The sequence below is a fragment of the Alligator mississippiensis genome, chromosome 3, assembly GCF_030867095.1.
Source record: "Alligator mississippiensis isolate rAllMis1 chromosome 3, rAllMis1, whole genome shotgun sequence".
Lineage (NCBI taxonomy): Eukaryota > Metazoa > Chordata > Crocodylia > Alligatoridae > Alligator > Alligator mississippiensis.
This window is the reverse complement of record NC_081826.1, coordinates 155,456,514-155,481,925: the sequence shown is the minus strand read 5'-3', so window position 1 is coordinate 155,481,925 and position 25,412 is coordinate 155,456,514. Positions and strand designations below refer to the sequence as shown.

Below are 25,412 nucleotides of genomic sequence, written 5' to 3'. Positions count from 1 at the left end.
CCCCAAACAAACGTGGAAGCAAGATAAAATGGAACAGGCATGTTGGAAAACACAAGAGTCAATTTGAACTATAAAGATATCCTTAAGAAAGTGAAAACATAGCTCATGTGAAGGCAATAGAAAGGAACTTCAATTAGGGCCAGTGAAGAGAGAATCTGGAAATAACCAAAGAAATACAAAATAAATAAGGAAACTTGCAAGCAAATCAATGAGTCTGTTGGACTGAGAGAGATAAAGTTAGAGAAGCAAACAGGTAATTGTGTGTAGTAGAGATACCTAAGCCAGAGCTAGTCTTTGCAGACAGTAAGGATGAGGTACTATCCTAGATTGTAATGTCAAAAAAATCAGTGATGTAGCAACTAGATCCTTTGAATTGCAATAGGTCACCCATATGGTACTGTCCAAGGTGTTCAGGAGGACCAGAAATATGAAGCGGTAGAGCTGGTAACAAAAATACACAATTTTTTCTTGCAATTAGCTACCACATAAGGTGACAGGAAATTCACATATCTTTAAAACAGAAAGCATGTGTGATGACCTTGGAAATTATGAAGCCATAAATCTTAGGCTGCTTGCAGATGTTAAAAAAAACCAAAAATGGTGCTCTACTTGAAACTCGGCACGTTCCCATGCTGAGCCCCATGCATACCCAGAAGAGGATATGCATTACTTCAACCTGGCTCTGCAATGTTTGTAAAGATCTGGCGCTTTAGTGGGGCTGTTTTGGCACTCTTATTTTATAGCTGATTGAATCAGCTTTAGATAAAAGTGCCAAAAATCCCACTGAAGCACCCAATTTTACAGATGCTGCAGAGCCAAGCTGAGTAATGTGCTGCTTCTTTCAGTAAAATGTGGGTTTGGTTTTTTTTAACGTCTGCAAGCAGCCTTAGATAGGAGGTCTAGAACATGTGAAATTATTAAACAGACCTAGTTTCTGTAAAGAAAATATATGCTGTTCCAGTCTGCTAGGATCCTTAGAGCACAATAAATAATTGGAGAAAGACGAGCTGGTTGATTTATTTGGATTGTCAAAAGGATATTTGCTGTAACGACAGAGAAAAATCCTTCCCCGTTCCCCCTCCCCCAATATACCATTGTGGAGAGCTCATAGAAAACAACTGTTTAGAGTGCTGCAATGTTCAAAACCAGCAGGCACAGTGTTGTGTTGTATTAAAAAAAGCAAAGAAATTATCATTATTAATGTGTATTGCAGTGGAGCCTGGAGACCCCCAGCCAGAGATAGTGTCATTACTGTGCCAGGCACTGTACATGCATAATAAGCAACTCCTAATCATTAATATTCTTACACACCACGTGCATATATATACTTTGGTGAAGCTAGATTAAGCACATATATAAGTGCTTCGCAACATCAGGGTATGGGGATATGACTGCAATTAATGCAATACCATTGCATAAATCAATGAAACATTCTTGCCTTGAATGCTGCATTCATTTGGGTCACCCTATCTCAGGAAAAGGTTGCTCTGCTTAGAGACAGAGAAAAGAGCAATGGAAATTACTAGACGGCTTTATTATTGGAAAGCTTTCCATATAGGTGGAAGTTAAAGACATTTTGATGGAGAGAAGGAAAGAGCAAGAGTGGGGGGAGGGTGGAGAGGGAAAAGCAGAGGTTTACAAAATAATGAGTGTCCCAGAGAAGATGGGAGGTAAATAGGAGCAAATGTGCCTCTCTCCCTGTACAAAGAAGGGGAATCCACTGAAAGTAAAGATTAAAAGTCTACAAGGAATTAAAAAGATTAGGAATGTAACTATCCTCTTCCTGCAACACACAGTTCCACAGCACGGGACTCACCAGAGCAAAGTTTATGAAAGAAAGGGGTCTGGTGGGATTTTAAAAGGATTAGACATTTGTATGGAGCCAGACGTGCCTATTTGTTACTATCTCTTATTGCAGCAGTTCAGAGCTGCTTCTTCCCAGGGGCAGCACGAAATACCAGAGAAAGCCCCTTGTCCACAGCTCTCCTCATTTAATTGCAGTATCTCAGAGTGATAATTCTGACCCTGGTGAATTCAGTGAGAGTTTTGCATTTGATTTCAATGGAGCCCAGCTCTCTCCCCTGGTCCATTACTTGGCGTGTGATTCACCAGAGTCATAGCTCTGCCTTTTTTCCATCATTTGTGGCAGAAGATCTGGACAGGCAGCCTGTACCCTCCTGAGCACAGAGGCTGCAGTTTGCTCTGGCCCCACAAAGGGTAGGGAAATGGGGAGTCCTCACTACTTCCCACACTTAGCATATGATTGACTGCCACAACCAGATCCATGGACAGTAAGAACATGTTTGGTCATCTACCATAGCATAGACTTAGCCACACACTTTCCACTCCCATGCTTCCCACCATAGGGCAGCCCCTGTGTCTGGGGTTGGGAAGCAAATGCCCTATAAGCATACTACTCTATAACTGCCTGTGAGGGGACCCCGAGTTATAGCCAAGACCATGACAGGGCAAACTTACCTTGAGGTGAAATACCAACTTACAGGGACAGACATATTTCAGGGATAAAAACAGGCCAAATTGAATAACCAGGGAAAAACAGGACCACAGGCCTGGGGTAGACAGAACAAAAAAAATAAAAGTTCAACACTTGCTGCCGCCTAGCACTTCACTCTCACCCCTGCCCAGTGCTTACTTCTTTGTTCCTCACTGTCTCTGCAGTGAAACTGCCTCTCATCCCTGGAGGTCTCGGGTTCCCTGCCCGCCTTAACAGCATGTCTTTGCCCCACCGCTCCAGACTTCCTAGCTGCAATTCCCATGAGGCAGACTCCCTTCATCTCTGCTCTCTGGGGCAGCGCATCAGCAGGCTTCAGTGGACTCCAGCAAGCTGTGTACTGGCAGACACTCACACAGGCATATGCATGTGCACTCTCCAGCTCCCCTGCTTATATATAGAAAGAGCCCAGTTCTCAGGAAAGGCCCTTCCAGCGCCATCCAGAGGGCCCAGTGCCATGAACCAGGTCATACCTAGCCCCACTGCAATCCAGCCATTAACACTTTCCCTGCCAGAACAAAACCCATCCAAAAATATCACTTTCAGCAGGAAACATCAAAACAGTTCAACCACATAACCCTCACACTACCCATACAGGAGTTTCTTGTGTCTTCCTCTGAAAGAATAACTCCTGAGCATTGCCAGAGACAGGATGCTGGGCTTAGAAAGGCCCCTGGTTTGAACCAGTAAGGCATCCTATGGCATATTAGCCCATGTAATTCCTCATTTGCCAGACCAACCAAAATTGCAAGTTTGCTGGTAATAAGAAACCTGCAGTTGTCTGAGTTTGCTGGGAGAAGTGATAGGTCCCCGCAGTTCCCTGTTTGGGCACTACTGCCTTAGACAGACCTAGTGCTTCAGCAGTGCCTTTCTGACAAAGTAAGCTAACTGTTTCTGGCCAGCTCACACAGCTCAAGCTCTTCGGTTGCAGTGCAATAGAAACAGGCACATGGTACCTGTAAGCACACAGGGTTTTATGGAGCTGTGGAAAATAGCATAAGCAAAGAGACAGGCCCTTACTTTCTGTGATTCTGCTTTCAAAATCAGACCAAGCGCATCCAAAATCAAATGGACCTTCTGATCTGATCAGGCTGCCTAATTAACATCATTCTCTTTTTCTGCAAGTTTCTCAGCAGGGCGAGAGCCAGAGGCGCTTGTATAGAGAACTGCTGAAAAACTACAATCGCCTTGAAAGGCCTGTGGTGAATGACTCCCAGCCTCTTCTTGTGGAGCTACAATTGTCTCTGCTACAGATAATTGACGTGGTAAGTCAGCAGTTATCCTGCTTCTGGAGGCAACACATTAATGTAACTAATTCATTTTCTGTTGCAAATAATGCTGGGACAGCATGCTTCCTCATACCCAGCCTGTTAAAGACAGGAAACTGAGAACACGATGGGTTTGATCAAGCATTTTCCAGAACATCAGCGCATGGTTGTGTCACTTTGGAAAACTAAGCACCACTCTAAATGCACAGATGTCTCCAACGCTATACATGAGTTGATTAATTATGTAGCTTTTCAGTGCTTTCTACAGAAAAACACACTCTATATTAAAGAAATTAAAACCATGTGTTACTACAAATTATTTATCATACGGTGTTCTCAAAGGCAGTACAGCATAGCTTTAACTGTGGACCATGTGTTATCCTGAGAGCTACTCTCAAGGACCCGTGCACTGTGCAGTTACATATGGAGCAGCCTGGAGCCACCATATGAAAGGTTACAACATCACTGGTTCAGAGGCAGCAGCACCAATCTACCCACCTGAATTGACAACAGGGGCAATGTTAGAGCAGTTCAAGCCATGTGATTGCACCGAGCTCTGAGATGGCTGGGAGTCCCCATTGCATTAGCAGCTGCAAAACTGGCTAGCACCTGATAGGATAGCTGCAGCATGAGGAGACAGCAAACCCCTTGGGATACTTTATGACACATTAGGTGACTTGAAAGCATTTAATCTATTCCCACCAGGCAGAGGCATAGCTACCCGGGCTCTGTGCCTTGGGTGGTGGCAGCAGCAGAGCCAGCAGGAGCAGACAGGCTGGCTGCAGCAGCGGTGGCAGCTGGGCTGGCTGTGGTAACAGCTGCCATGCTTGTTGTGTCCCCTCTAAGCGAGTGCCAGGGGTGGTGTCTTCATCACCCACGCCTTGCTACATGAATGTCTTTGGGGTCTGTCACCTGGTAGTTCCCCTAAGTGCCTGGGCATGTGGCCTAAGGATGTCATAATTTACCCAAATGGGCAAAAAAAGCAAGAAGCTGCTTTCACTGAGTACTCAGTGGGTGTGTTTACATGAGATGTTTTTTTGAGCATTAGACTAATCTAATGCACAGTAAAGTGTCACCATCTGCACATGAACAGCAATTACTGTGCAGTAGATTAGTCTAATACGCTGTTTTCTAGTACCTGTAGATACAGGTACTAGAAATCAGCGTATTAAATTAATGCGCTGAAGTACACATCTAGACACTGACCAGGAGCAAATTGCTCCTAGTCAGCTTAAGCAGCAGGGGCTACACGGGGCAGGGAGAGCGGGCAGCCAGGACAGTTCTCTCCCACCCTATGGAGACAGGACCAGCTTCCATGTCCCTTGCCAGCCTGGGACTGGCACCTGGGGGAGCCTAGAGCTCCCCGTGTCTGCTGCAATGGGGCAGAACAGGGCAGGAGAAGCCCTGGATTGAACTGCTCCTGTTGGGAGAAAATTTGCTTCTGACTGGCTCACATTCAGATGCATGTGGGGCCACAGTTTAATACGCCTGAATTTTCTACGCAGAGGATTCAAGCACATTAATTGCATGTGTTGATGCACCCAGTTATTCTTAACTTCATTGCTGGGAACAAACTGTAAAGGATTTAGCATCTTCAGGCCTATTACCTAGGAAACCTCTCTCAGTCCATTCAGAAGTAGTAGCATGTTTCTTATTAGTCCTTTTGGTCAAGCTACAGAGTTTGTTGTGTGGCTGGGAGCCCTTCCGTAAGCATGTGACATGGGCTTTGCCTGCCCTGACAGGCAGCTGTCCTTTTCACATACTCCCTGTTGTACTGGCTATGAACGACACGTGCCTCCAGCGGCTGGGGGGCACGGCGGTGGCAGGAGCACGGTGGTGGTAAGTGGGAGCTCCCTCAGACGCCGCTGGCAGTGTTGGCAGTGGGGTGGCAAGCGGCGTCCGTTCAGAGGTGCCTTTTTGTAGGGGGTACACCGTCATGCTCAGGGGGTGCACATACACCTACATGCACCCCCTACATGTTGCCCCGGTACTGGCCCTATATCTGTCCCATAAGAGTTCACTGGCCACTCCCTTTGGACCGAAAACCTGTTTGGCTCATGCAGATCCCTTTCCTAGGTTTATCCTCTCTCACTGGGCCACCTCGACCACTGCAACACAGACACAAGAAAACTTGCTCTGTTCTCCTGAAAGTCCTTTTTAAGCCTTTGTCTAGTTATTCCTCAGGGTGAGGGACCCTCCATCCACTCTCTGCTGCTTTCCTTCTGGTTTTCCATTGCTGTTTAGGTTTTCCATTGCTATTGAATGCTCCTGCACCAACATCTTAGCTCAGCTCAAGAAAGTCACTCTGCAGTGTGTGTAACATAAGTCCACCACTAGCTATTTTGCATTCTACTCCCTGTCCTTAATTAAAAACAAGCACAAAAGGAAAGAGAAGTAGTTGCGGGGGTGGAGGGGTGTTTCCTAGAAGCGTTCCTTTTGAGTTTTCTGTTCATATTCATCTGGTAATAAACCTGCCCTCTATTAATCTCTCCTTCTGTGGTTCTTGCCTGCTGCAATAGCAAAGTAGTAAAGATGGGGAAGGATCAGTAGTATAACTAGGGATGAATAAGAGATAATTAATTAATACAGGGTACCAACTTAGTAGGGGTGCTGTAACTACCCCACACTGGTGCAGAGTCTGGGCTCTGACTGCACACCCATGCTAGGCTCTCCAAAACAGTCCCTGCCTGCTGCTTTTTTAAGAGCAACAGCCTGGGTGGGCAAAGCATGTGGGGGCAGCAGCAGCAGCAGTGGAAGCTCAGCCAGGGACTGTTTTAGATTTCCTGGCATGGGAAACACTGCTGTACTCTGCCCCCTCATCCCCTGCCACTGCCCCTGCTCTTGGAAACCGCATGCTGTCCCCCTTTCTCAGAATCTGCATGCTACCCTCACCCTCCTAGAAAAGGGGTTCCTAACCTTTTTATGCTGTGGACTGGCAAACCATAGATCTGAAATGACTGTGGACTGGAGGTGACTGTGGACAGGCAAACTGTGGACCAGAAGTGGCTGTGGACCGGGAAACTGCGGGCCAGCAGTGACCAGCATACTGTGGGCATGCAGCCAACCCTTTTTTATGCTCAGTATAAAAAAAGACTGGCTGCCGGTTTGCAGTATGCCGGTCACTTCCGGACTTCCAGTCCGGCAGCCAACCCTCCTGTGGACTGGCAGCCAACCCTTCATGGCCTGGTACTGGGCTGTGGCCTGGGGGTTGGGAACCCCTTTCCTAGAGGATTTGCTCGAGGTGCCAACTCTGGTTGTTATGCCACTGGGAAGAATGACTTACGGAACTGGGAGTAGTTAAGGGAGGGCCTTCAACTCAACCCAGAATAGAAGTTTAGACATACGCAGAAGACCACACAAAGTTACACTTCACACAGAGGCAGAATTGGCTTAGTGCTCCCTTTGATCATAGGCAAAACACATAGCAAGGATGAGCTGTGGCACTTAGATTATGGGAGACATGTATCACTTCAGTTTCCTCCATGATGGTACATTAAACATCCCATATACCCTCTTTTAATCATCACCTGGAGATGCAGCCATGGTGAGCCTTCCAGGAACTTAGTCTCCACGTAGGCTTCTATCTGACATACAGCAGTTGCCAGGTTTCCTACTATCCACCAATTAAATCCCTCAACCAAGAATGCTTCACTTACTCCATCCTACCATTTACTTGCTGCATGGTCTCCAAGGAGAACACCTGCCTTGCGAATCCCTGTTATGGAAAGAGCTGGTGCTGAACCAGGATGGCTTCGCATATCAGAACCTGAGATGCATGATCTTGATAGTTCCACTCACTGAGAAGATGATCCACTGTGTTTGGTACAAGCAGGAGCCCAAGGAATGGTCATTCTGTCTAGAGGTAGCAGGCTCCACATAGGAAGGGGTAAAATCTTCCAACAAGCTGGGTGCATCTACACATGACTGTATGGTGCCTTTGTTACTGTGCTGTCATTTAGTACTTCCTTTTTGGAAGTACTAAAAGACAGCACAGTACCAGCCCATCCTGTGCAGTGCCGGCTGCACATGATTATTTTTGGCCACTATGCCACCAGAGCAATGCACTATAATGAGGGAGTACATTGCTACACTCAGGTAGTGGCAGCATCACAGTTTTTGCCAATGGATGCTACGGCACCATAGCGCATCACCACAGTGCCGTAGTGTCTTGTGTAGATGCACCCGCTGACACCTGAAAACAATAGCTTTTCTCTGTTCAAGTACAGACCATTTTATCAAGCATTATACTAGGGCTGACCTCCTTTCTGCCCCAAATCCCTGCTCTGCAGTATCATGACCAAAATCCCTGTGGAGTTGGCTCAATGGTAAGCGGGAGAACAAGCATGTACATTTCTGATATAGGATTCTAAAACTCTTTTGTCCTTGCACACAGCAAGACTGGACTGCCCACACTGAGGAGATTTGGTTCAGGTTGAGTTGGAGATTTGATCCACAGCTAGTTTTGGAATACAATAATCCAAGGCAAAATCCTTTCTTTACTCCCAGGAAGTTTTCAATACAAACAGTCCCTTCAAGCTCTAGGAATAATTTTTTTCCCCCCACTCTTCTGTTATCAGTATTATAGAACACAGGCAACCTCTCCTCCCTTCCTCCATCCCATATAACTTGTAGTGTTTATCTTGCTTTCTTCCTGCACCAGTCTACAACACCCTTCAAGACAAGGTGTAACAGGCTGTCTCTGTCCCCTTCAAGAGGTACTGCGGTTCTGATGCACCTGTGCAAAGGAAGATACAACCTAGGAGAGACGAGCAGTGAGTTTAGATCTCCAAGCACTTCCTAGAGAGGATATTCAAGCTCTAGTGCAGGTGGAACCAACAAATTTTGGCTCCCTCCGAAAGGGTTGCAAGGAGATAGCAGTCAATCAGAATGCACCAGACTGAGTAGGAAGGCTTACCTGTTTCTTCTAAAAGAGAAATGCAGACAAGTCTTTGGGTGCAGCTGGATAGGAGACAAAGTTCCAGATCCTAATACAACACACCAAGTCGGGCCAGGACCTGGCAATCCAACTGAAGTTTAAATTAAAACATGCAACACACTATTTATGATGTTTAAAAAAAATACAGGCAGACAGGTAGCCTGTTTTGAGTTATATCAGTCTAGCTAAAACATCTTGTTATGAGATACCTTGCTTCTGGTAAACTGTGATACCCTCTTTGTTACTGTCATCATTTTAATACACTAGCCAGAGGGGTTGGGGCTTTCTAACAGCCTAAAAATGGACACTATAATTTTCAGAATGGTTAATTTAATCCTGTAGCCCAAAGATTATATGGGGAGGGGCATGGGGAGAACTACAAAACATAAAGGCTTCTGTGGAAAAAAAGATTTTTAAATGCTTCATTGAAAACCTTCCTTTAGGCAGAGGGCAGCCCTTTAAGTCCTTCATCTCCATTATGTCATGCTTTGTGTTCTAGTGAATTTAATTTCTATAACCCCTCAGAGTGAAGCAAATAGGAAAGACTTAAAAAAAAAAGAGGTCAGCTAAGTGGTTATATGCTCTAGAAAAAAAAAGCCTTTACTTTTTGTGTAACATTACAGATGCTATGCAGTGTAAAATAAGCAGTTACAGTCAATTTTGCCTGTTTAAAGGTATCTTTTGCTATGGGCAAATTAAAGAAAATTGTTTGTAGTAGGGGGTCTATCAAAGTTGCTTGCCTCAGCACATCTATTTTGTTAAGTCCACTGCCCATCTCAGGAGGAGGAATCTGTTCTTGTGGTTTAGGATCTGATCAAGAAAGCATTCACATCCATTTTTTTGTGGCTAACTACTGTATGTACTGAAATATAAGATGACCCCCCCCCAATAATTAGATTCTATATATGGAACATTTATAAATTTCTTATAATTCTCTAGGTATAAAATCTAATTATTGGAGGTTTACCTTGACTTTGTCCTCTTTCCACTGCTAGAGCAGGGAAAATAAATCTGAGGGGCCAGGTAGCCTCCTTCCTTTTGCAACCCCCGCCTTCCCCAACAACCTCCTTCTCCTTCAATCCCTTCCCTGCCTCCTTACTACCAGATCCTGTTCTCCCTGAGCACATGGAAGTGAAAAGCAAATTTGAAAACACTGACCTTGAAATAAACACAATTTACCATATGGGCAAATTACTACAGTTACCCATACACTTAGCTTATCCAGGATTGATGCAGTTTACCTATTTTCAAACTGCTGCAAGTTTTAGGACAGGTATTCTATGAACACACTTTTAAACAGCACTTTTGTATCCACTTATATATAATTAAAACTATGCTTTTAAAAAAAAAAAATTCATGTCTCAGGCCCAATTAGCCAAATCAGTTATGAATTCTACTGACTGAGCAGACCTCAATTGTTCAAGTCTGTGTGGCACTACCTGGCAAGTATCCTTCCTAGACTTTAGCCTGAGGCTTCAGATACTCTCAAATCCATGGCAGGCATCCTACATGCCTCCAGGTCTCACTTGCCCTAAACTCAAAGGGTCAAGCTAGGGAGAAATCCCTCATCTCCATAAAATAGGCATGTAGCCAAGATCTTCCCATTGGGGGCCTATAGTAGGCTCTCACAAGGGGCCCCGTCTGCAGTGCATTGGACAGGTCTCCAACCTTTACTACACAATGCTGTTTAAGGTGATCTTGGCCCCGGGAACATACCAGTACAGCCCAGGTTCTATATTTGATCTGAGCCAAGATTATTAGTCCAAACCCAAAAGTTCATTGGGCTGGGCCCCAGTAGAGTCAACAGCATTTTGAGCCATGTTGACCGCTCAGTTCAGCACTGCTCAGTATGTATGTATACTCCAGACACTCCCTGCACAAAGAATTCATGTGTTAATTAGCACCCCGACTCATGACTGGAACCGGATGTTCTTGTCACAAATCCTGGAGGCTTCAAAAATTTATAAGCCAATGAAGTGGAAGGCAAACTGGTCTGACTCCACCTCATGGTGGAGGAGGTGCGTGACCTTGTGGTACTTTGGGGATGTGCAGAGGTAGTTTGCGTGAATCAGACGCTCGAATGCTCACATTTATGAGGACCTGTCAGGCGGGATGTGGGAGTGAGGGCACTCCCGTTCGGCAGGGCAATGCTGCATAGAGGTCAAGGCTTTGTAGGCATAGTGGATGACCAACTTCAATTGCCTGTCTGGTCGTGGCCAAAAGTCTATTGCCTTCATACAAGAGCTGACTGGCATTTTGGCACCCTAGGAGCCAGGTCACACCCCTGCAAGTGGCACCAGCAGGGGTTGCCTGCCCAAGTCCTCACCCTGCCCTGATGCCTCCAGTGATGTGTCACTGGAGGAGGGGACTTCAGGTCTTCAGTGCCCTGCTCCATCCTCCTCCCCAGCTGCTGCTTCCACTGGCAGTTTGGGGAGCCCTTGGCACAGCCCCACACCCTGCCACAAGGAGTGGCTGGTAATGAGACTGCTGGCTGCCAGCAATGCCAGCTCCTCCAGGGTGGGGCCCTGGCTGGGCACTGGCCTACTGCACACCGCAGGCTGCAGACACCAGGTGCATCTGGTCGCCCTTGCTGATGGCGATGCCAGCACCAAGCTGCCAGCCTTGCCAGCCCCGGACATGTGGTAAGTCCCACACTGGGGGAGGGCCTTCCCAGCCCCTGCCCCTGCCCTGGCTTCCTGCCTGGCCTGCTCACACCCCCTGCTCCAGGTTCCTCCCACCCCGCAGCTTGCAGACAGGTGGGACACAGTTCAGAACTTTATTCAGCAGCCCATGTCCCCACAGCAGCGCACCAATGCCAAAGAAGGCATCAATGCTGGCAGCGATGTCCTCCTTAGCAGTGGGGTACAGGTATGTGTAGCACTGCCACAGGTAGCCCTACAGGCAGTGGTAGAGGTTGTAGGGCAGCCTGAGCTTGCCTCCTATGCCATTGAAGCTCAGGGTCCCAAACCAGGAGTGCAATTGCTGACAGGGCACCAGAAGGATCAGCAGCAGGATATAGTGGCTTGGGCACCCCTTCATTTGCAGAAACAGCTCATTGTGCACCACCCAGGGCACACACAGAAGGGGCATGATCAGGGCACAGCAGCAGCATGGTGGGGGGGCCAGCCTTGTGGTACCTCCCTGGAGAGGCCCCTTGTGTGCCCAACCCCTTGCCCCAGTTGCTTGGGAACCCCACATGCCCCAAACCCAGATGCCATGGGGTGGGTGGCAGCACAGCAGAGTGGCTGGCCTGCAATCAGGGGGAGGGGGTGGGAAGGAGGGTCTAGAGCTGTGGCAGCAGGTGCTGTCATCAGCCTGGCCTGTCCTGCCCTGGGAAGGGGATGGGGGAGACAGGCTGCCTGCGGCCAGCACCCAGCAGGCCATCAGCCTCAGGGGAGTGCATAGGGATGGGGGGCTCAGGGGCAGCCACCTGGGCCCAGGCCTGGCCAGCTTAACATGGTCCCTGGGCACCTGTGCTTGGCCCCTGGTGCAAAGCATCTTATCTCTGAAATGTTGCAAACTCTCACAAAAGTCTTCTGTCTCTTGCCTCTGCAAGACCAACATCTGGACACAGGGGAGAGGCCACCAGCCCCATTGTGGAAACAGGCTCTGGGTTGCTGCCAATCACCTCTGAAGCCGCCTGGATGTGTAGTCTCTGCTAGTGGTGCACCAGGGACCAAGCCCTCCTGCTCTATCAGGTGGTGGCAGTGGCAGAGGAGCGGGAGGCATGGGAGCAGGCCTGGTGGGTAGAGGACTTTGCCCAGGAGGAGGCATGGGACAGTGTGCAGTGGGACCACTGGGCCCATATGGAGGCCCTGGAACGTGAACACCTGGAGTAGCTCTGGCAGCAGGGGGACACCGACCATATAATTTCATGTCTCAGGCCAAATTAGCCAAATCAATTCTTAGTTCTATCAACTGAGCACAGTTCAGTTGTACAAGTCTGTGTGGCACTACCACCAGCAATTATGCTACTTCCCAGACTCTTCAGCCTGGGGTTTCAGAAATTCCCAAATCCATGGCAGGCAATAGGGGTGTGTGAAACAGGCCGTATTCAATTCAGATTTGGGCTGAATAGGGACAGTGATTCAATTTGTTGATTTGGATCACTGTCCTGATTAGATTTGGCAGAATCCATAGCTGAAGATTCGATGCTGATTCAGAGAATCAGTGATTTGACCATAGCCACAACTTTAAATGCTTTTTCTACATAACTCAAGGTACCAGGCATAGCTCATGAATGCTGCAATGGTGGGGAGGATGATATGTCCCACAGGAGTGCGGGGGGTAAGAGGGGGGACCCCTCACATGCTCAGCAGCAAACCCAGAAGTGGACTGGAAGTATTTCCGGTCCACTTCTGGGTTCACCACCGAGTGCGCTGGGGTCCCCTCCTGCAGTCCTGGGTTCTGATTCAATTCAAAGAGGTTAAAGGGTCCCCTTATTCGATTTGGATTTGGAGATGGCTGAATCTCCACCAAATTGAATCACCGAAACTTTGCACAGCCCTAGCAGGCAAGCCCCAAGCCCTTGGAGTTCAGACACCCCCTAGGCTTGCTTGCCCATATATGGATATGGATATGATTATGGATATGGATATGGATATGGATATTGTTTATATAATTTCCTGTTTCAGGCCAGATTAGCCAAATCAGTTCTGATTAGCACCAACTCTTTCTTCAAATCATGGTGAGCCACTATACAGAATACATTTTTATTTCCTCTTTACTCCCACATCTGAGCTGCATCTTTCTTTCCCATTTCCAATGATTCCTGTTTCTTTACCAGCCTTAAATGGTTGACAAACATCACCAAATAGGGCCCCAAACAGTTAACACAGAATCCCTCTGTTGGTCCCTCTCTTGGCTTGGTGCATATGATTAGTGTGACCCCATCCTCCATGAGGTGGAGTCAGACCAGTTTGCTCTCCACCTCCATTGTATATAAATTTTTGAACCCTCCCAGGACTTGTGACAAGAACACCTGGTTCCAATCATGGGGGGGCGCGAATTAGCACATGGATCATTTGTGGGGGGAGTGTCTGAAGTATACACACACACTGGGCAGTCCTGATCTGTGGGGTCAACATGGTTTGAAATATATATAAAAATGTGGTAGGTTCCCATCAGTGTCTTGACCTTTTTGGCTAAGATCAAATATAGCAATCCAAGCAACTGGAGGCCCATTGCCCTGTGCTCCACAATCTATGAGTTCTAAGCCAGCTGCCTGGAAGTCTGGATAACTGATAGGGCAGTGAGTGAGAAGGTCATCAGCCTGAGCCAGAAGGGCTTCTTGTCAAGAGTAGGCTGCTATGAACATAACTTTGTGCTCCAGATGTCACTGGACGATGCTCAGAGGGCCAGAAGACAGTGCATGGTGGCATGGCTAGACAACTCCAATGCCTTTGGCTCCAAGCCTCACCACCATATCTTTGACACTTTCTGAGAATTCAGGATGTCAGACAGGACCATTGACCTTGTGTGGGAGCTCTAAGATGGCTGCACCACCACCATTTGGTCATCAGAGAGCAAGGCACATGATATCCCCATCCGGTTTGTAGTGAAGCAAGGCTGCTGGCTCAGCCCCATCAACAACCTGGCAATGGAGCTGCTCCTTTGAGCAGTGGCGGGAGGCCCTGGTGGACTTGACCTCTAAGGGTATAATCTGAGTGTCCTGGCCTATGTGCATGACTAGGTCCTCCTTGCCAGTGATGCCAAACAGCTGCAGAGGACGTTGGATATCAGCTCCAAGGCAGCCAGAGTGTGGCGGCTGTGCCACAACATTATCCAGGACCAACTGGCCAAAGCCTTCCTGGCCTCAACAGGGACTGTGTCCATCAACCGCATTGTCCCAGGCTGTGGGAGCCAGCTTCACACAGACAACCTTGTGATTGATGAGGACAGTAAGCACATCATGATGGTAGATGTGGCAGGCTCACACTCCACTTACTACAGCACCGACATTCAGGTGGCCAGTCTATTGGCAAGTCAGCTGGCACCACACAGCTGGAGGGAGCCCCACCAGTTGATTCAGCACCTGAAGGCTCTGGGTATAAAAGAAGCTCAGGAGCAGAGCCAGGGGAGAGAGATGAGGCAGCACTGGTGGCAGAGCTGGATGCTTTCCCCAGAGCCAGAAAGGAGCTGAAGTGTCTCTGCAGGGTGAGCATGCCCCGAGAGGCAGTGCCTGCCTGTCCCACCACTGAAACATCCAGAGAGGACCTGGGTATATGTAAAGCCTCAGCAGGAAGCCAGAGGCTGTCTCTGGGACACAGCACCCTGGAAAGACTGAGGATGCCTGGATCACCCAGTCAACACCGGAAATTGAACCAGGCAGCAACCTGATTGTGGTAGCTGACCAGCCAAGAGGTCCAGACCCAACACTACTCACTAGCACCCATGACAATCCTCACAGGAGTGTACAGGTCAGCTGGGGCGGGGAGTGGGCAGTCCGGTGGTCATTGCCAGGACCTGCTGAGGGACAGACTCTGCCTGGGAACCCCCTAACCTTGCACATCCTGACAGAGCGTCTGTGGACCCAAAGCTTCCTGGCAGAGCTGTGAGTGTTGCATAGGCATGGAGGAATGCACCTTGGAACATTACAATACTTAGCCAGGCAGTAGCTGGTCGAGGACAAATGCCCAATAGAGGGGCATCTGAGATGTGAGACCACGTGGGGAAAGGGTGCACCCTGCAAAAAAAAATCCCACATGCGGAAGGAAAGCGCTAGGCACAATGGGCATCATTGTCCTGCCCACCGCATCGTCCAAGCTGTTTTCATTGAATTATTGTTCTGTTGTGATTTTGCTAGTCTACCAGGCCATAGCCATGCCCTCTGCTGGTGTCCACATTACCAGGTCTTAATGCAGGAGAAGACAGCACCACCATCACATCGGTATATCATGGAGGCTGATCCATAACATCCGAATGGAAAGGGGTGGGGCGTACGGGAGGAGGAGCCCCACAGAAGAAGTGCCAACAGAGTCACCTGGGGTCCCAGGGAGACCACCATACAACACCTCCAGAGGTAAAATCCCACTCAACAACAAGTTCTGGTGGGCAAGTAGACCCCAGTGCAACATAACCAAAAATGCAGGGCATACCATTGGTGGTGTGGTGGTCATAAGCCTGTCACAGTAGATGTCACCATCCTATATGAGAACCAGTGGCAAGCTTTCATTGAAGCCCAAAAACAGAAATGAGAGAAGTACCAGTCACTGGAGGACACCTTGAGGAGTTGGGGATAAAATGTGACAGTCAAGGTGCTGATCATCAGTGCACTTGGAACATAGGACCCCAGCAATGAGAGTATCCTGAGCATCTGCCTTGTATCCTGATGCTATACCAAGCTGATGTGGCACCTCATGGTGTCCAACCCCATACAATGGTCAAGGGACACCTATGGAGAACACATCATAGGACAGTGCCAGTACATGGACCCCACTAGATTGCCAGCTGGAAGCAGTGCAGATGGGACCACCTGACTTCCTCCCATCCACTCCCACTCTCCGGTGCACCAAATTACCTCCAAGGACTTTTAATTCTTGCAATTGAATCCTGAATGTTGTTATTTGTAACTGTATGGGTTTTCTGAACAATCTCCCTATTACAATGTGGTACTGTTGTTTCATAGTAGCTAGGGTCAGGAGGGACCTGAACAGATCATCTAGCCTGACCCCCTGCCACAGACAGAAATGAATGCTGGGTCACAAGACCCCAGACAGGTGATCATCCAACCTTCTCATGAATTTGCCCAAGGTAGCATCGAGGACCACTTCCATGGGAAGTTGGTTCCAGATTTTGGCCACCCTAACTGTAAAAAATTGTCTTCTGATCTCTAACCTAAACCTATTCTCCATCAGCTTATGACCATTGTTCCTTGTCACCCCAGGTGGTGCTGGGGAGAAAAGGGCTCTGCCTATTTGGTGTTGATCCCCCCCGATGAGCTTGTAGGCAGTCACCAGGTTCCCCCTCAGCCTCCTCTTGCTGAGGCTGAACAGGTTCAGGTCCTTCAGTCTCTCCTCATAGGGCCTGTCCTGCTGCCCTCTCACCAAGTGGGTGGCCCTCCTCTGAACCCTCTCCAGGCTGGCCACATCCCTTTTGAAGTGCGGCACCCAGTACTGGACGCAGTACTCCAACTGCGGCCTGACCAATGTCGCGTAGAGGGGGAGTATCACCTCTCTGGACCAGCTTGAGATGCACCTTTGGATGCATGACAAGGTATGGCTGGTCTTGCTGGCTGCGGTCTGGCATTGGCGGCTCATGTTCATCTTGGAGTCAATAATGACTCCAAGATCCCTTTCCGCCTCTGTGCTTTCAAGAAGGGAACTCCCCAGCCTGTATGTATGCTGTGGATTCCTTCTCGCAAGGTGCAGCACCATGCATTTGTCTACATTGAACCCCATCCTATTCTCATATATCCTATGTGCTCCTATATATTCTCTGCTTTGTAAATGTCATGGCCCCCTCTCTCCCTTTCCCCCTTCCCACCCACCTACCTCCAGGCTTAGTTGGCTGCATGTTTCCTGTGTAACTTAGTTGCATTCCCACCGCTACCCCATACTCTACTATGTAGATCCCCAACTCATGTCTTTCTGTATTTCCTTGTGCTTTGGACTTTGAGGATCCTTGTGCCTTCTGTATTGCCTTGTGCTTTGACAGGGAACTCATGGGCAGGATCCCCAGGGAAGCCATACTGAGGGGGAGAGGAGTCCAGGAGAGCTGGCAGTAGTTTAAAGAAGTCTTACTGTAGTGAAAGAACAGGTTAGGGATTATTTAGAAGGAACAATGTTCTCAAATTGCAGCCAATCCTAATTTTCTACGATTTTTATGATTTCTAATATACATCATTGCAGTGGAAGTGCAGCAAATGCAAGTGAATGTAGCAGGAAGACTGCAACAGATGGTGGTGGAGTTTGAAAAGAAAATGTTAGAAATGTTTAATATATATGTGCTGGCTATAAGAAGGATTATCTTATTTAAGAAATTAGAGATGTATGTAAGTGGAGGTAGGCAGCAAATTCTGGTGTGGGATTTCAAATGCATTAATGAGGAGGGTGATAGAAGAGGGGACAGAGGGGAGGGAGAGCTAGACAGCTCATCAAAAGTACTTATTAATGTAATAAAAGGAGGTTTAGAGGATGTATGGGCTGGTGAGAAGGTGATTATGAAGAAAGAACCGAGTGGGAGACAGGTGTTGTGGACTGATTTTGTATTAATGGCAAATAGGCTAGGAACTGGAAAGAAGGAGATCTTAGATGTGACCTTCAGTGGTCACTGGATGCTGAGAATGGAAGTGAGTTTAAAAGAAAGCAAAGGTAGGGGGAAAGGGATATAAAAGCCAAATGTTAAAGTATTACAAGATAAGAAGAACTACCTAGAATATGTGGAACTGTATAAAGGATGGAGGACTCTGAAGAGATACTACAAAAGTGTTTGGGAGTGGTGGACTATGATAAAGAATAGAACAAGTGAATTTTTCAGAAATATTGGTCAAATTGAGGCAAAGAAGAGGGTGGAAAAGCTAGAAGAATTGCCAGCAGAGAAGCAGGATTTGTTAAAGGAGGCAGTAAGGGGAGACCGAGTGAAAGAAGAACTGGAAGACATAAAGCAATAGAATGAAGAATGGTTCAAAAGGAAAATGGATGAGAAAATCTTTCTGACAAGAGCACCTTGGGTGGAGAAGGGGGAAGGATGGTTATATTTTTGGCGGAATGGAGGAAAAGAAGGAAGACCTTTGACACTTGTCTCTCACCCCATTCTCATTAAAAAGCTAGGCGACTGTGGCATTGATGCCTACACAGTCAGATGGTCACAAATTGGCTAGAGGGCTGCACCCAGAGGGTGGTGGTGGAGAGGTCATTTTCGACCTGGAGAGATGTGGGCGGTGGAGTCCCCCAGGGCTCGGTCCTTGGGCCCGTACTGTTCAACATCTTTATCAGCGACCTGGATGAGGGGGTGAAAAGCACCTTGTTCAAATTCGCGGACGGCACTAAGATGTGGGGAGAGGTGGCACACTAGAAGGGAGGGACAGGTTACAATGATTACGCCTGTACAGTCTGTAGTCCCTTATATTTACCACCCAATCATAGGTTTCAGTGAGCCCTACTATGTCTGGGTTTGTGGTAGCTAGCAGGAGGGCACGTTCCTCCTGCTTGTTCCCCATACTACAAGCATTAGTGTAGAGGCATTTAAGGCCTCCTATGGGTGCTTGCACCACCCCTTTGATCCTAGGACAGGGGTGGTCAAGGTACGGCCTGCAGGCTGGATCCAGCCCACAAGGCCATTCTGTCTGGCCCGTGGGGCCCCTAGAAATTTTTTCAAACCCAGCGGAAGCCACAGCAGGAGGGACCATGAGGCTGTTCCCACCTGTGCCAGAGCGGTAACCTCAGGTAAGGGCGGGTCGGGGGACACGCTGTTCCCCATCTGGCCATGGGGCTGGGGCAGGGGGCTGGGAGCAAGAAGGCACACGAGAGCCATCGCTGGTGAGGCCCAGAGCAGGGTGGCTCTCCTCTCTCCATGCTGGGGCAGCCTGGCCTGGCTCCATAGACCCCAGCCAGCTGCGCCCCAGGTTCCTGCCACCCTGCTCTGGGCCCCACCGGCACTGGCCCCGGGGCACTACCTGGCTGTTGCTGGCTCCCAAACCCCCTGTCCAGCCTTGGGGACAACATGGAGGGTGCCTGAGGCTGCTGGGGGTGGCATGACCTGGCGGGGACATGGCGCTGGGAGGCAGCGTGGAACTTCCATCCCGCACCTGAGGCTTTGGGCAGCAACGGCACGGCTGCCGCCACCCATGGGAGGCTCTGGTGGGTGCTGCCACCCCAAGGGGAAGGCCCGGGCCCTCCCGCCCCACTGGGGCGCAGCGTCAGCTTGCTCCCCAGACCCAGGACGGGAGGGAAGCCTGCAACAGGAGCAGGAGCAGATCCGCGGCTGCTTTTCTGCTCCAGAAGTTTTTGCAGCCATGAGGGGGCCTGGGGAAGCTCCTGGCCAGCCCTGGAGGCAGCATGGGTCACCTCCTGAGGCTGTTGGAGGTAGCATGACATAGCAGGGTCCTGGCCCGGGGTGCAAGAAGCTTGGGGAAGCTGCAGGAGCTTTCAGAGTGAAAAAGCAGCTGTGGTTCTGCTCTAGCTACTGGCACAGCCTCCTGCCCATCCTGGGGCTGGGGGGTGAACTGCTGCCATGCCATCAGGCCCCTGCAGGGTGGGGGGGGGGGGCAGGCCTTCCCCCCAGGGTAGTGGCACCCACCGGGGCCACCTGTCTTGGGGGGGGCAGCCAGGCTGTTGCCATCCCAAGCCTCAGGCGCAGGATGCAACTTCTATGCTGAATTCCTGGACTTGCTGTGTCCCGGGCCATGTGCTGCCCCCAGTGGCTTCAGGTGGCCCCCTGCACTGCCCCCAGGGCCAGCCAGGAGCTTCCCCGGGGCCCCCGGTCTCCTGGAATCTGCAGGAGCTTCTGAAGCAGAAAAGCAGCCGTGGCTGTGCTATGGCTCCTGGTGCAGCCTCCCTGCCTGTCCCAGGGCCAGGGCGCAAGCTGCTGTCAGGCCGCTGGGCCCCTGTGGGGTGGGGGGGTCTGGGCCATCCCCCCAGGGTAGTGGCAACTCCCGGGCCACCCGTGGGGGGGCAGCCAGGCCTTTGCTGCCTGAAGCCTCAGGCGCATGATGCAAGTTCTGCACCACCTCCTTGTGCTTCCTGCATCCCAGGCCATGTCCCCACCAACTCATGCCACCCCCAGTCACTCCAGGAGCCCCCTGCACTGCCCCCCAATCCTGACAGGCCCCTCCCAAGCAGCCCCCAGCCTCCTGGCAGCAGCAGGAGCCACTGGAATGCAAACACAGCCATGAATCTTCGGACAGCAAGGGCCCAGCTGGCTCCCCACTTGCAACCCTTCCTGCAAACCCCACAGCCATACCCTCCTCCAGACACAATCACACATCCCGCAAATATCACACACACACACACACACACACACACACACACACACACACACACACACACACAGCTCCCTACAAACCCCACATCCACCCAAACCACACAACACCGCTGCACACCCCACACACTATACAAGAGTAAGACCACATTTTGAGCTATTATGCAATCTCTTTTACATATAAAGCACAAACACACAGGTATCAGGACAAAAATATATTTTTAATTGAATTAAAATATAATATGGGTATTTGATTTTTAGTACATAATTAGATTTTTTTCCACTTCTAAAATAGCAAACCCTCTTCTCCGAAGGAATACTTCCAGGGGCAAGGGGAGGGACTTCTGGTGGCACAGATCAGAGGTCAGGGGCAGAACTTCCAGTCCCAGGATGGTGACCAGGAGGTGGGGTGGGGTTATCCACGTGGCCCTTGACAGCTTGCCAAAACTCGGTAAGCAGCCCTCTACCCAAAATAATTGCCCACCCCTGTCCTAGGACTATCCGGACCCCTGTCACTTACCTGGATTCAACCTTATGATAAGGTTGAACATGGTTTCACATTTGAAGTGTTATGGAGGATTGGGTTTCTGGTAGAGGTGGGTCAAAGTGTTATACAGTAAAGCAGGAAGTTGAGTACTGGTAGATGGTTACTTGAGCAAAGCATTCCCCATACAAACGGGTAGCACAGGGATGCCTGCTGTCCTCCTATTTTTTGTGTGTGCAATGGAGCCATTGACACAGAGAATTTGTAATGATAAGCTGATAAGCAGTGTGAAGCTATCAGGAGGAGAAGTTAAATGTACATTATACATGGATGATATGAACATAGTGGCTTAGGACAACGTATCAATCAAGAGAGTATTGAAGCATACTGAGGACTATGGTGAAGTGTTGGGACAAAATTAAATAAGATGAAAAGTACATTGATGGGTGTGGGGAATTGGGGAATTTACAGAAGTTCAGGCTGTGGTAGAGGGTATAATCAAGATTGTGGGAATCCCAATGGTCATCAAGGGAAAGGAGCAAAGGCATGGGTGAAGTTAGAGATAAGAGTAAGACAGATCTTGGAATCATGGAGTGGTAGAACGTTATCTTTCAAGGGTAAAGTGGCTGTGGTGAAAATGGTACTCTTGCTGATCATCCTGTATATGGGAATGGTGGATTCACCATCATGGCAACAGATAAGAAGTGTACAGAGGCAGATATGCATTTTTTGTAGGGAAGTAAAAGAGAAACAATATTCAGAATGGAGCTATACAAAGCCAGGGAATTAGAACACTGGGGAATACCAAATTTGGAAAGCTTTGTGTATACTTACTTGATAAGCATGTTCTGTAAAGAGACAATGGAGGGGTGGGGAAGACTGCATGTTTCTGCTGTTACCTGGGAGGAAGAACATTTAAAAGATGGGGCATGTATGGGGGGAGATTGGGAAAAGCTGTGGTTATGGCAGCCACCAGCCCACTATGCGAAGATGGAGAGCTTCATAAGAGTAAACAAACTTAAAGGAGTGGGATTAGAGTGCTTGAAAGACTATAAGGTGATTAATATGATATAGCAAGAAAGTTAAGATAACAATAACTGGGGATCTGATGGTAAGATACATGGGAAATGTGTGGAAAGAAGTGACAGATAATAGATGGAAAAGAGAACATATAGGTATCATATAGATGATGATACAGAATATTCTTCCTGTGAGGAGCAGTCAGCATAAATGGGGTTTGGTAAGATTGGCAGCTTGCCCAAAGAGAGGGATGTGGGCTGAAGAATCTGTATCACATATATTTTGGGACTGCACTTTTGTGCAAGCAGTAAGGGAGGGGGTGCATCAATTTTGAGGGCAGTTGATATGAACTGTGACTTAATACATGAAATGGTGTTGTATGGGTTAATTCCCAAAGGACTGAAAACACAGAAACTGAGAACCATAATACTTTGTACAAGAGTAGTGATATGGAAGATGAGAAACCTACTGTTGGTCAAGGGATTGGCTTTCTCCAGAAGGGAATGTTTGGAGTTGGCAATATATGAACTGAAATACTATGTGGATCAAGATGTGGATGAGATGGGAAAGGAGAAGGCAGAGAAGAGATGTAGGAAAGAAGAATGGTGGTTTTCTTCCAAAAGGACAAAGGGATGGAGTGAAAGTTGTTGCTTCCTCCTGGGTTGGGGTGGTTTGTGAGAGGTTAATGTGTTAATAATGGTAAAAAGAGTGTAAGAAGAACAAAGTTTTGTAGGGAAGGTTGTCAATTTTTATGTTAATGTAGTTTCTTTTAGTTGTTTTGTAATAAAAAAAAGTTCCTATCAATATGGGCCATGAATTTTATAGCCATGCTCAGTGATGGTTGCATTTGATCAACTTCATAGTTGGTTTCCATTACTGAGCACATGCGATAGAGATAGATATGGTGGTCATGGGTGACCTTCACTACCCTGACATCTGCTGGGAGGAGCAGTCAGCTAGATCTCACCGCTCACATAGGTTCTTAACCTGCATAAAGGACTTTCATCTAATGCAGGAAATATGTGGTCCCACTAGGGGAAAGGTGTTACTGGATTTGGTATTTGCTACATGGGATGATCTGCGGATACAGGGTAATCTAGGAGATAGTGACCACCAATTGTGGAATTCACTATCTGTCAAAAGGTAGGAAAGACAGCCAGTAGGGCAGAAGTGCTAGACTTCAAAAAGGCTAACTTTGATGAGCTCAGGAGGTTAGTAAGTGAGGCGCTGAAGAATAAGTGCCTTGGTGAGATGGGAGTCCAGGAAGGGTGGTTGTTCCTCAAGGGAACAATCCTTTGGGTGCAGAAGGTGACAATCCAATTGCACATAAAGGGTGGCAAGGGGGCCAAGAAACCCTCTTGGCTGAAGAGGGAAATCCAGGAAAGCCTAGGGATGAAAAAGAAGCATGCAGACTGTGGAAACAGGGTAGCCACCAAGGAGGAATATACCTATTTGGCTTGCACTTGCAGGGAGCTAGTAAGAAAGGTTAAAGCAGCAATGGAACTCGGGCTGGCAACAAAAATTCAAGACAACAAAAAGTCCTTAGGTATATAGGGAGCAAAATGAAGGTGCATGGTAACATAGGACCCCTACAGGATAGACTAGGGTAATTAGTGACAGATAGGAGGGACAAAGTTGAGTTCTTCAATGAGTTTTTTGCGTCAGTATTCCTGAACATGGATGAAGACATATCACCAAACTAGACTATAGACAGGCACAGAAGGGACACTGGCCCACCAGTGGTTAGTCTCAACCTAGTGAAGGGACACTTGGAGAGGCTTGATGTGTTCAAGTGAGCAGGCCCAGATGATCTTCATCCAAGGGTACTGAAGGAATTGGCCAGTGTCATAGCAGAACCACTGGCAAAACTGTTTGAGCGCTCATGGTGCTTAGGACAGGTCCCAGGGGACTGGAAAAGGGCCAATGTGGTCCCTATTTTCAAAAAGAGGAGGAAGGAGGATCCGGGTAACTGTAGACTGGTTAGTCTCACCTCTAGTAGTGGGAAAACCTTTGGAAAAATTATTAAGAATTACATTTGCGTGATTCCAGCAGGAAAAATAATGCTGAAAGGCAGCCAGCATGGATTCACGGCAGGTAGATCCTGCCTGACAAACTTCGTTTCTTTTTATGACCGGGTCACAAATTGCTTAGATTCAGGAGTCAAGGTGGATGTCAGATGCTTGGATTTAAAAAAAAGCCTTTGATATGGTATCACAATCCATTCTCATAAAAAAATCCCAAAATGAGCGGCCATGACTTAGATGAATATATATGGTCAGGTGGCTGGCACATTGGCTAATGGGATGCATCCCAAGAGGAGTGGTGGATGGGTCGGTATCGACCTGGAAAGATGTGGGCAGTGGTGTCCTCCAAGGCTCAGTTCTCAGGCTAGTGCCGTTCAACATCTTCATCAGTGATTTGGACAAGGGCATGGTGAGCACGCTGTCCAAATTTGCAGATGACACCAAATTGTGGGGCAAAGTAGACACTCTGGAGGGCAGGAAATGGATTTAGGCGGATTTGGACAGGCTGGAAAAGTGGGCAGAACAAAATAGGATGCAGTTTAACAAGGATAAGTGCAGAATACTGCACCTAGGGAGAAGGAATTACCAACACACATACAGATTGGGAGATGACTTTCTAAGCAGCACAGAAGCAGAGAGGGATCTCGGAGTCAGAGTTGACTCAAAGATGAACATGAGTCAACAGTGTGGTGAAGTAATCAATAGAGCTAAGCACACTTTATCATGCATTAACAAGTGCATCATGAGCAGGTCTAAGGAGGTGATACTTCCTCTCTATGTGGCATTGGTAAAGCCGCAGTTGGAGTACTGCATTCAGTTTTGGGCACCGCACTTTAAGAGGGATGTGGATAACCTTGAGAGGAGGGCCACTTGTATGGTTAGGGGCCTGCAGGATAGGTCCTATGAGGAGAGGCTGAGGGACCTGGATCTCTTCAGCCTCCGTAAGAAAAGGCTGAGAGGGGATCTGGTGGCCGTCTACAAATTTGTTTGGGGGGGAGGGAATGGTAGCATAAAACAGGAGATACTGTGTTTACCAAGGCACCCTTTGGAGTAACACTGACCACAAACTGACAGAGAGCAGATTTAGACTAGACATAAGGAAGAACTTTTTCACAGTATGGATTACCAGAATCTGGAATGGGCTTCCAAGGGAGGTGGTGCTCTCCCCTACCTTGGAGGTCTTTAAGAGAAGACTGGACATACCTGGCTGGGGTCATCTGACCCCAGCACTTTTTCCTGCCAAGGGCAG

General features: G+C 48.4%; 1 protein-coding gene across 1 annotated transcript in view; it reads left to right on the top strand.

Annotated features, from left to right (window-relative positions):
* Positions 1–25,412, top strand: part of LOC102561740 (neuronal acetylcholine receptor subunit alpha-7) — a 167,998-nt gene that overhangs the window by 30,091 nt on the left and 112,495 nt on the right. The window contains exon 2 of the mRNA XM_006276962.3: positions 3,638–3,777. Within this exon, the coding sequence (XP_006277024.1) occupies positions 3,638–3,777 (140 nt within the window). The remainder of the gene's footprint in view (positions 1–3,637; positions 3,778–25,412) is intronic.